Raw genomic sequence first — 12,596 nt, 5'->3', positions numbered from 1 at the left:
ATTAATTTACTGCGAACTGGCATCTTTATTACTACAATTATATAATTCTCCAATTATTATTTAGTTCTTCCTTAATATATTTCAACGTAGTTTTGTAATTTTTTCTTCAATAGTCTTGCATGTACTTTTAAGATTAATTTCTAAGTAGCTTTTTTTTTTATTAACTTTTTAAAAGACCTTTTTTATTGTGTAGTAGATAACGTGTAGAAAAATTCACAAATATAGAGCTCAGTGAATTATCAAAAAGCAAACGTGTATAACCTTACCCAGGTCAAGAAATAATAGCTGGCTAGAAGACTGACTACACGCTTGCGTTATTCTTCCTTCTCATTTCCCCCGTGCTGAGGGTAACACCTGATTTTAAATGACAGACTAGTTTTGAATATTTCTGAACTTTATGAACGTTCTCTACTGTGATTTGCTTTTCTTTCTCACAGAATAACTCACAGGGATAACTCACTCATTCTCATTTGCTAATTAGTATTCAATAATGTTAGAAGGTCACAATTTATCCATTCTGCTAGATAAATACTGGGCATCTGGGTAGTTTCCAGTTTGGAGCTATTACAAATATTGCTGTGAAGAATATTTGTGTATATGTTTCTTGGTGCTTGTGTGCATCCCTTTCTGTTGAGTATACAGTTAGGAGCAGAACTGTTAGGTCATAGGTTACGCTTTTGGGTAACTTAGTAGATAATGTCAAACTGCTTTCCAAAGTCATTATACCAATTTACACTCTCACCAGCAGTGAATGAGTCTGCTTGTTCTACATTCTTATTAACACAGTATTGTGACCTATGTATCACAAATATCTTCCCCACTCTGTAGCCTGCCTTTTACTCTCTTATTTGGTGTTTATAATTTATACAACTTCTTACTTTAATGTGCCATATTTCTCAATATTTTCCTTTATGGTGGTTGTTTTTTCTGGGGGGTGGGGGGCTTGCGGGGGGGGAATCTTTTCCTGTCCCAAGATTAAGAAGACATACTTCTCCGTTTTCCTTTAGAAGATTTACCTGACTATCTATCTATGCCTTTTTGATTTTGATCTACAATCCACTTGGAAGTGATTTTTGTTTATAATGTGAGGAAGGGGGTCAATGTTCTTTTTTTTTCTGATATGAATAATCAACTTCCAGCACCATTTTACAAAAGAAAAAACATCCTTTTCCCATTGTATTGAGAGGTACCTTTAACATAAATCAGGTATCCATATACGTGTGAATTTGTTTCTGGAGTATTCTGCTCTATGGTCAGTTTGTTTATCCCTGTGCTACAGCATTATAATAAGTTTTAATATTTTGTAGTATAAATCCTCTAGATTTGTTCTTTTTCAAGTTTGCCTTGGCTATTGTTGGCATTCTGTATTATCAATTTTAGAATAAGCTTGCTAACTTCTGGGGAAAAAATACCTGCTGAAATTTTGAATGAATTTTTCTTATTTTTAAATATTTGTCTTTAAGTGTGTAACTTTACCCCTAAATATCACTTTGGCTATCTTCCATAATTTTTTATATCAGAATTTTATTATTATTCAGCTCTAAATATACTGTAATTTCTATTATAATTCTCTTTAACTTCTGAGTTACTTAGAATTACATTTTTAAATTTTCAAATAGATGAATAGTACCTAGGGATGCTGTAACAAATTACTGCAAACTGAGTGGCTTAAAACAAAAGAAATTAAATTTCTTACAGATCTGGAGGCTAGAAGTCTGAAATCAAGGTATCAGCTGCGCCACACTCCCTAAGAACTGTATAGAGGAGAATACTTCCTTGTCTCTTTCAGCTTCTAATGGCCCCTTGCCATTCCTGGCTTGTGGCAGCATAACTACAACTTCTGCTTCTGTTCTTACATGATCTTCCCCACTCCTTTTGTTAGAGTTCCAGTCATTGGATTTAGGGTCAACTCTAAATCCAGGATAATTTAATCTTGAGATCCTTAACTGATTACATCTGCAAAGACCTGATTTCCAAATAAGGACACATTCTGAAGACTTGGGTAAAAATGAATTTTGGGGGAACACTATTCAACCCATTACAGACAGGTTTTTGTTCTGATTTGTTAGTACATATTTTCATTGTTGAGTTCTAATTTAGCTACACTGCAGTCAAAGAAGCTGGTCTGTCTGAACATCAATACTTTGAAGCCAATAATTTCATCAGTTTTTCTAAGTATTCCATGTATTCTTTTAAAAAGGCAAAATTCTCTATTATAAATCAAACTTTTAAATCCTATTATCAAATCCTCCCTCTATTTTTTTTCCTGATCTCTCAGTTTCTGATATGTATTGTTGGATTTACCTATACATTCCTGTTATTTTTCCTACATAAGTTTGAGAATATGTGTATAAGCTCATAATTTTATCTTCCTGGTGTATTTGATCCATTTACTATTGTGAGTAAACTGTCTTAACTAAATGTTTCTTGGCCAGGAATTCTATCTTGTTGATATTAACATTGCTCACTAGCTTTTCTCTGGTTAGTATTTGTACAACGTTTTGAAAGTCAAATAATTTCATGAAGCTTATAACAAAAGTCAGCAGTTCCTCATCCCACCCCATCACAGATCCCTGGTTTCTAAAGGCCACCATTTTCAACTCCTACAGCCACTTCTAGTATCAATATCCTTATTTCCAAATAACATGCTTTAATACTTAGGGATACAAAGTATAGTGGGGGAAGGGGGGATGGGGAGGGAGGTTGGGGATAATTGGGTGGGGGACACAGTATATAATCGCAATTTGTGGTAAAGGGCATGCTGCCAGTATGGATATGGCCATCATATCTAGTGCACGAGTGGTGACAATCAGCTTTGTATCTCATGAATATTAATAACCAATTTTTAAAAATTGCATTTGACTTTACAAAAGGCAATGTAATGAAACAATCCCCAAAGTCAATAAATTATTTAATAATGGGAAAAACACAAAAAAACAAAAAAAAACCATTTATAATATACACACTTAAAATACAATTAGAAGAAATTAAGTAGTTTTACCCATAATTTCATCCTCGTAACTTACCAAATATTTTATATTCCATCATTTATTTATAGTTTTAATAAACTTGTGCATAATATTGTTATGAAATGTTTTAAGCATTCTGGTAATGTATGAAAATAAATAGTTTGTGGTTACTTAAAAAAAAAAAACAACAAATAACATGATTTATATTGCCATATCCTTTTTAGTTCCAGAAATTATCTATTGATTTCCTACTATGATCAATATGGATTTACCTCTTTTAAAACACCCTCTTACCATACATATATCCCCTCACCCATCTTCTGAAGTTTTAGCCCTATACTAATATTTATGGTTATATATCATGTAAGTAGTCATCATAGTGACTAAATCAATTTTCAGTGTCTACATGTGATTGTTTTATAATTATTACTCACAGCTAAGCCAGCTAGTACATTGTAATTACATTTATTTCCTTTTACAAATTCCTGCTTTTCCTGAAGAGTTTTAAAATTGCCTTGTTTTGAGGATTAATATCCAGAATATATAAGGAACTCAAACAACTTTACAAGAAAAAAACAAGCAACCCAATTAAAAAATGGGCAAAAGAGCTAAGGAGGCATTTCTCTAAGGAAGATATACAAATGGCCAACAGACATATGAAAAAATGCTCAACATCACTCAGCATCCGGGAAATGCAAATCAAAACCACACTGAGATACCATCTAACCCCAGTTAGGATGACTAAAATCCAAAAGACTCTGAACAATAAATGCTGGCGAGGTTGCAGAGAAAAAGGAACTCTCATACATTGTTGGTGGGACTGCAAAATGGTGCAGCCTCTATGGAAAATGGTATGGAGGTTCCTCAAACAATTGCAAATAGATCTACCATACAACCCAGCTATCCCACTCCTGAGAATATAACCAGAGGAATGGAAATCATCAAGTCGAAGGTATACCTGTTTCCCAATGTTTATCGCAGCACTCTTTATAATAGGCAAGAGTTGGAACCAGCTCAAATGTCCATCATCAGATGAGTGGATACGGAAAATGTGGTACATCTACACAATGGAATACTACTCAGCTATAAAAACAAATGAAATACTGCCACTTGCAACAACATGGATGGACCTTGAGAGAATTATATTAAGTGAAACAAGTCAGGCACAGAAAGAGAAATACCACATGTTCTCACTTATTGGTGGGAGCTAAAAATTAATATATAAATTCTCACACACACACACACACACACACACACACACACACACACACACACACACACACAAAAAAAAAAAAAAAAAAAAAAAACCGGGCTGGTGGGGGGAAAAAGATACAACAACCACAATTACTTGAAGTTGATACGACAAGCAAACAGAGGGGACATTGGTGGTGGGGAGCAGGGGAGGGAGGTGGGAGGGAGGTTTTGGTGAGGGGCAACAACAATCAGCCACAATGTATGTCGACAAAATAAAATTTAAAAAAAAAAAAATTGCCTTGTTTTTGCATTTTCTAAGTTTCTGTGTACCAATCCCTACTTCATCTTTATAGCTGTAAAAGAACAGAAAATTTCCTCTAAATACAATCAACCACATAAGGTATTCCACCAATTTGACTTTTTCTTGTAGTACTCCGTCTGAACAGGTTCTAGGTCTTCTGTACCACTGCCACAATGGGAATTCCTTTCCTCTCTCTCCTGTGTTGGCCCCTCACTTCCTCAATCCCATGTTTTCCTCTTTTTTAAAAAAATATAAGTCGACTCTCATGTTTTGGTGAAATAATTTTCCCCCAGAATTCTAAGTCATTACTCCTTTGGTGTCTAGCTCCATACATTGTTTTCAAACTTTGATATCACTCTTATTTTCATTTCTTCATACGGGACCTATGTTTTCTGTTTGGAAGCTATTAGAATCTTTTACCTAACCGGTCTTCTGAAATTTCAACATCATATACTGTGGTGTGTATTTTTATGTACATGATAGTCCTTTTTAATATGGAAACTCATATCCTTTAGTTCTAGGATTTATTTCTACACTAGTCCTTTGATTCCTTCTTTTCTATTATCTTTATGGAATACCTGTTTTGTGTATGTTGAACCTTTTGAAACAATCTTGAATTTTTTAAGTCTTGTCTTTCTTTTCCCTTATATTTATGTTCTATTTTCCAAGAGATTTTCTGACTTTTATATTCCAACCCTTCCATTGAGATCTGTATTTCTGACATCAGATTTTATGGGCCCACTCAGCTATTATATAGGTCACTGTTCAATTTTCCCAGGCAGGCATTCTCCCCTCTATCTTTTCTTTACTATTCTAAGGTGAGAGTTTCCCCCAACGTGAAATAACTACAAAGGATTGAACCAGGAAGGCCTTTCCTTAGGATGTGAAGTCTAGAAATAGATTAACAAGTGAGAAGTTCTGGTAGTCTTCAGATAACAAAGACTGACTTTACCATCCTTACCAAATGAAGCCTAAGGGTGAAGTATAGCTTGGTGAGTTCTTTGTGCAGATTTCTGATAGAGTTCACTTAGTCTATCACTTTGTTCCTTGCCAATTTTTCCATATCTACCTCCTCCTGAAGTATCTGACAGTGAAATCTTAGGGTTATCTGTGTTGACCAAATTGCCACTAGCATACAGGTAATGGCAAACAGATAAGGGATTCCCTAGTGCATGAGGGTTTTCATTTATGAACTATATTTTGTAAAAATATTTCTCCTTTTTATTTACTTGGCTTCCTCAATGTTACATGGCACATATGCTTCTTTTCTGTTATTTCAAAAGGCATTTATAAATAGACTTCAACATGCTTTGCAGTACAACAAAAATTACCTTGAAGAATAAATCTGTGTGCTTTAGTAAGGAAACTTTCATCCATTTTCCTCACAAAGGCACTGATGCCATCACATGAAGTCATGAACACTATGCCAGAACTAGAACTCAGAGCCACCCTACGTTTGAAAGCTGCACTGGGATTTGTAGCACCTCTTTGGCTAATAGCTATGTATAGCAATAAAAAAATGTAAATGTAACAAACAAAGGCAATTACATCTATAGAATTTTCAGTGGCCACTGGAGTTTTCATTTAATAAATGTGATTATATATCAACAAAAGAAGTACAATGTAAGTGATACAGAAGGAAAAAAACAAGTGGATCCCTAAAGATTAAAAGCATTTATAAAATAGAGAGGCCTGTATCTAGGGATAAGGTTGAAAACTCAAAGCCCATAGTGACCAAATAAGGTGAATGAATGACTCAGACTGGGCCTGATAACTGTAGGGACTGAAGCACACAGGAGAATGGATGTCCTGTTTGCAGGGGACAGCCACACTCAGCTGCAGCTAACTATTTCCATGGAGGAATGTAAGCTGAACATAGCCCAACTTTTCAAGGGAAGCCAAAATCTCATTTTTAAATGTCAGCAGCAAAAAAAAAAAAAATGTTAAAACATCCTGTTAGCCACATATCTCCCTGAAGATTATAGGCTATGAGATGTGAGTTTGCAACATCTGGCAGAGATAAATCCATGAGGCAATTTAATTAAGTTTAACTATGGATTTTAGTCTTTAAAGCATACTCAATTGGGTATTATTTCATTTCAAAAGTTAGCTCAGTTGGTTAGAGTGTGGTGCTGATAACACCAAAGTCCAGGGTTCAGTCCCTGCTCTGGCCAGCTGCCAAAAATAAACAAATAAACATTTTTTTAAAAAGCAAAAAAGCAAGTTGCATTATATTTTATTTCACATGGTGAAAATAAAGTTTAGAGTTTTCAAAAATCTCTGAAGCATTTTAAAGGATTTTATAGATATTTCACTTTTTAATGCCTAATATAATAGCAAGAAGAAAAGTCTGCATAACAAAGTAGAAAAAGGATAAAGACTAGAAAATTTTTCTCATTTACGATGAAAAGGGGTGGAAGAAAGCCACAAGATACACAAAGCCAGTCCACTTACCTGTGTTGTCTTTTTGAAAGGGTTTTTTCCTCACTGACAAGGATGCCTTAGGCACTGCCCTCTTACTGTAGATCCCTTCTTTATGTTTAATGTTAACAGTGGCTGGGAGGTTATCATCTCTTGTGCCTAACACCTGAGTGGGGAAGTCTGGAGCAATAGCATCATTGGATCCTACAGAAAAATGGGAAAGTGATACAATTAATGCAAATATAGACATGAATTGAGAAACACTTTTGAAAAAATTAGCCTATGCATGTGTGTGGTCTCCTAGAGTCCCAGAAATATGTTAAAGCTTTTCAAAGCATCTATGGACATCTCATCCTCAGGTTTTCCTTCTAAACTTTTTGGTTAATATTTTGTTTGATTCAACTGTTAGCCTTTGCCTCAGACACCTTGACATAAAAATACTTGCCTGTAAATGTTTTGGACAAACATCTTCCCCGCTTAGTCTGCAGAGGCTTTTAGTACTGGACACCTCCCAGTCAGGTCAAGTAAAGACAAGCCTCTTAAGTGGAGTCTTCCAGGGAACCACCAGACAGGTCAAACAAATATTGACAACTCTTTGGGAATAAAGTTTAGAAAGAGGTCCAGCTCTGTTTTGCAGTCCTGGGAAAGAGCTGTTATTTTTCAAGGCTATCACTGACCTGGGGTGCTGGGGATGGAACTAGGGCAAGTTAAAATGCCAAGGCTTCCTGTTCTTACCGATAGTTTTGAAAAAGTTTTCTGAAAAGTTTTTCAGGCTTTTTTGTTGCTTTTATGGAGGGGTAAATTTTTGGAGGTCCTTACTCCACCATTTTTTGCTGCTATAACTCCCACCACCACCATCACCACTACCACCCCCTTTAAAAATTTCAGCCAGTTCTCTCTCTATGGCTTTTGCTCCTCTTGACAGTGATTATTAATATATAAGTATTTGAATGGCTATAACGAGTGTCAGTGTGAAGCGCAAAAAGGCTTACAAAAAAAAAGACCTATCTTCACAGAGATCCTTGTGCAATACAAATAGATTCTTGTATGCTACTTAAGAATGTAAATGGGCCTAACAAGTAAATTTCTAACATCTTTGAGAGGTTGCTTCCTTTGCCCTGTGTGTTTTGTTTTGCTTTTTTTTTTTTTTTTAAAGATTATTTATTCATTCTCAATTGAGGGGCAATTTATTTGGCCCCATTGTTTGCTAACAATAGTATATGACTTGCTCTTGGCCCTAAACTCTAATTGGATCCTCTCATATCTATAGACGTAAAACATATTGATAGACAATGGCTATTATATAAATCCTTAGCCTTTCATCTAGTGTAGTTTTACTGGTCTAAGAAAGGATTGTTTTCTATTCCAAACTTCTTAACTCTCAGAAGAGATGGTGATCATGAAAACCACAAACTCAAGTATGTAATAGCTACTAATCCCTTTTTGTCTTACTGATGCATTCAGTATTATCTTTACAGGGATAACGTTTCTCAGGATACAATGAACAACCACACCCCTGAGTCATTTTCTCCTCCCACTACCCATGACTGTCCAATCTTTCTCTAAGTTAATGTCTCCAACTAGATGGAAGTGTAAGGGATGTGAATGGATAACAGGACACTAGAGGCCTCAAAAAGAACTGGAACACACGACCAGATTTAAACTGTCTACAGACATTCTGCCTTCTAAACTAGGAGTAAAAGGGATCAAAGATTTTCCAACCTACAATCAATTAAGTGAGCCTGTTTTATTTCGGATAGCCATTAAATATGTTTTAAAAATCAGACCCTTGCAGGGAGAGAAAATTTCTTCGTTTCTGCCGAAGACAAGAGACAACTTCTCCTTTCTTTGAAATTTCTACACATATAAAGATGATTACGGACAAATTATGAAGAAAACAGTGTGCCTAAAGTGAACCAAGTCACCTCCTGTGTACCACTCAGCATACTATCTCATCAATTAAAATCTCGCACTACATCAGCTCAGTACCCTTACCTTAAAATCCCCATAGGAAATATTTACTGAGTTCCTCCATGGGGTGCTATTCATTTCCTAAGTCTGCAGTTGCCCTGCAGTGAACTCACAGGGATGCTGCAGGATATTTTAAAATTCTAGGGAAACAACATTAAATATCTGATATCTGGTGTAGTCAATAACCTACTAGCATAAGGTTGTTCAAAGTGTCAACATCAGATAGTGCTATGTTCCTTTTAAGGCTGTTGAGTCTTTGCAAAGTAGATTTTTGGCAGTTACTGTAACAAAAAGCAAGAAATGAGAGTGGTTGTGTCCAATGTCATCTCACAGTCTGAGAAGTTATACAGTGCCCAATTGCTGCACATATCTCATTAATAAGTAATCATGGTTATTTATAAACAAATATTTTTTTCTAAAAGCAAACCAAAAAGAAATAACTGACAGTTTTCTTTTCTAAGTTGTTAGATCAAAACAGTAAGTACTTATGTCCTTATACCTTAGAAGCTGTTTGAAAAAACACTTTGTATTTATATGTGTTAAACAAATGGCCTTCAAAAAGTTCGTGAAAAACTGAAATTAAAAAGATGAAAGTAAAAAATATAAACTATTTCTCAACAGTAATTTTCAGTCAGAACTGTGTAAACTGAACCAATTGAGATGTCTGCAGTGTTGGCTATTGTTTCTGCCGTTAATCCACAGTTCTCTTCAATTAAGTTTTCCAAGATTAAGTTTTTCCTCGCAAATGGATATGGGTGGTCTGCTGCTGTAGGCTTCATCGTCTCTTCCTTTCCTTAAACGAGTTACCCATTTGTAAACTGCTTTCTTCGGGGCATTGTCCCCAGAAACTTTTCGTAAAACATCAATGATGTCTCTATTCTTCCACCCAAGCTTCACCACAACTTCAACGTTTGTTCTTACTTCAATTTTAGCTGAATTCATGTTGCTCTGATAGGGGTTCTTTTCGAACTGATGTCTTATCCTTCCTTAGTGCCTCAAACTAGATCTGTTCAGATATGTTATAACAAATAGGTATGAGTTTATTTTGGTGCAAAAAAATTTTGCAATCCATAGTTTGTTTGTTTGTTTGTTTGTTTTTCCCTTTGGCAGCTGGCCAGCATGGGGGATCCGAATACTTCACCTTCATGTTACCAGCACCAGCTCTAACCAAGTAAGCTAGCTGGCCAGCCATCTGAATAGATTTTTTTATAATATGAATTTTCCATGAACTTTTTGAAGACTCCTCACACATAAGGCTGAGAAGGAAAAAAGAAAAAAATCAACAAAACACTAAGGGTACTGTAAACAGAGAAAGCTTGGATACCTTTGCCCTAGATTGAGTCCACTAATCCAAACAATTGTCCATGCAATGTTCTTCATCAAATATTTATTAAATGCTTATGTGTATATGTATCTGATCAAATAACTCACCTATCTGAACCAGAGATCAAGGCATAAAAAGCTCCATATCTCACTGAAAGATTAAAGAGCACTGGACTTTCATTTGTCATTACAGAATTATCAGCCAACACACAAATAGAATTTTGGAAAATTTCTGCATAATACCTGAATGTGAGCTTTCAATGGTGGTGTCTGATTTGGAATCCGGAGATGAAGGAATTTTTCTTAATTGTGGAACATAGTACATCTTCGTACTATGAGAAGGCTTATATGGCAACAGTAAAGGCTGGGCTAAGGAGGTAAAGATGAGAACATTTAATAAGAAAACATTTATTAATTCATTGAACAAACACTGAGTGACTTACATGTGCCAAGCAGTGTGTTCAAGATTCCTGAAATATATGAGTGAACTAAACAAAAACGTATCTCTGCCTTCAAGAGGAACTGGAACTCTAGAGGAAGGAGATATGCAGTAAACAATTAACATACCAATTGAGCTTTTCTACTTGACATTAATAATAAAAACATTCAATTTATTTCCTATTCACATTTTTTATGGCTATACCACAGATTACACATATTCAACCCTTTTCCTAATGCTGAAAATTTAGGTTGAATTAAATTTTTCAATTATAAACAATTCTGTGAATATGATTTTCCTATTTATATCATACTGTTTTCCTCTGCTCCCCATCTCAGGTAACTTCTCTGATTACAGAGTGAAAAATTGTACCATTTATCAAGTTAAAAAAAATTACTAACTTCTAAATTGCTTTCTAAAGTGTCTGTGCTAATTTACTCTCTCTCCAACAGCACATGTACAATCATAAAGAAATTATTCTTCACTAACAGGTAAAAGGAATCTCATTGTTTAAATCTGCCCTCACTGAATTATTAAAGAGGCTGAACTTTTTTCTATATACTTGTTTTTCTTTAATGGCGGGCAGGAACTGGGAAATGTCTCCTCATATCCATTCTTCCTCCCTCTTTTCATATTTACACTATCTGAGGGGACTTTAAAAAGTTCATGGAAAATTTGAATTAAAAGATAATACCAATCCTCCCATGAACTTTTTGAAGTCCCCTCATATTTTCTAATCTCCTTTATAGCCACATATGAACATACAACTAAATTTGGGCCCATAAGATGAGTGTGAGAATATATGCAACTTCCAGGTATTCCATGTAAGGGCATCTCATTAAAGCCCCCCACTTCCTAGGTACTGCAGATTATGACAGCTGTAGCAGCTACCCTGGACTCAGAGATCGAAGTCGCACTGAAAAGATTCCAGAGTCACCACACATGGGGCACAGCTTCCTGCTCTAGACCACCTACCTGTAGTTTGGAGCTTTTATGACAAAAATAGCTTATCCTATACCCTAACACATACTCAGTAGACAATGAGTCAACTAATTTTAAAACCACTGGGAGTCCCACTTATTATCTATGTGATCTTGAACAAATTATTCTTTTCTTTTGCCTCACCTACAAAATGGGCTTGATAATATCTACCTCTTACAGTTATTGTGAAAATTTAAATAAATTTAAAAATATAAAGTCATCAAACAATAATTTTTGTATGTTTAGAGGTAAAGTGCCAAGTTCTACCATTCCCCCTCTCCCTCAAGTAACAAATTTATTTTAATAACACATTATTTAATCCCTATTTTTTTCTATTGTGGGAAATAAGAGAAAACTAGTTACTCTTTTTTCTTCCAAATTTTGTTATTCTCTGGATGAATTTTCAGATCAATTAATGAAGTCCAAAAGAGCAATTCCATTAGAATTTTGAGCAGAATTATGTTGGAGTATAAACATAATTTGGCCTTCTCATCCAGAAACATACCCTTCTCTTTATTTAGTCAACTATTCTATTTCTACACAAAGAATTAGTATTGCCTGCATTAGTCAGATAAAATTTTTGTTTAGGTTATTTCTGAGTATGTTATGGGATTGTACTGCTCATAGGAATAACATTTTGAAGACGGCCATCATTTCTCCTTGCTAACCACTTCCAATTCCTTCAATTTATCCTTACAGACCATGGCTTTCTCTCACATCCTGTCACCACTTCTAGATGGACTTCTAGTTGCCCATGTCTATTTCATAAGAATCAAAATGCTCTAGCCAGATTCTAATAATCCTGGAATAGAATAAGGTATCCTTCATTCTGAACACAATAATAATCTTTATATTACAGAATTGTGTTACCATCCTTGACAGTTCCCTCAGTCTGATGACTTAGTTTAGCAATAAATTCCATATTGTTAATACTCTGCTTCCAACAAAGGAACTCACTTCGTAGTGAATGAAATGACACAAAAGACTGATGCCTAAA

General features: G+C 35.1%; 1 protein-coding gene across 1 annotated transcript in view; it reads right to left on the bottom strand.

The window, feature by feature from the left end:
• ALMS1 (ALMS1 centrosome and basal body associated protein) overlaps positions 1-12,596 on the bottom strand; it is a 195,664-nt gene that overhangs the window by 62,762 nt on the left and 120,306 nt on the right. Inside the window, 2 exon segments of the mRNA XM_063078238.1 lie at positions 6,919-7,089; positions 10,423-10,548. Of these exon segments, the coding sequence (XP_062934308.1) occupies positions 6,919-7,089; positions 10,423-10,548 (297 nt within the window).

The sequence above is a fragment of the Cynocephalus volans genome, chromosome 14 (assembly GCF_027409185.1).
Source record: "Cynocephalus volans isolate mCynVol1 chromosome 14, mCynVol1.pri, whole genome shotgun sequence".
In the NCBI taxonomy this organism is placed as follows: domain Eukaryota; kingdom Metazoa; phylum Chordata; class Mammalia; order Dermoptera; family Cynocephalidae; genus Cynocephalus; species Cynocephalus volans.
This window is presented reverse-complemented; position numbering and strand designations above follow the sequence as displayed.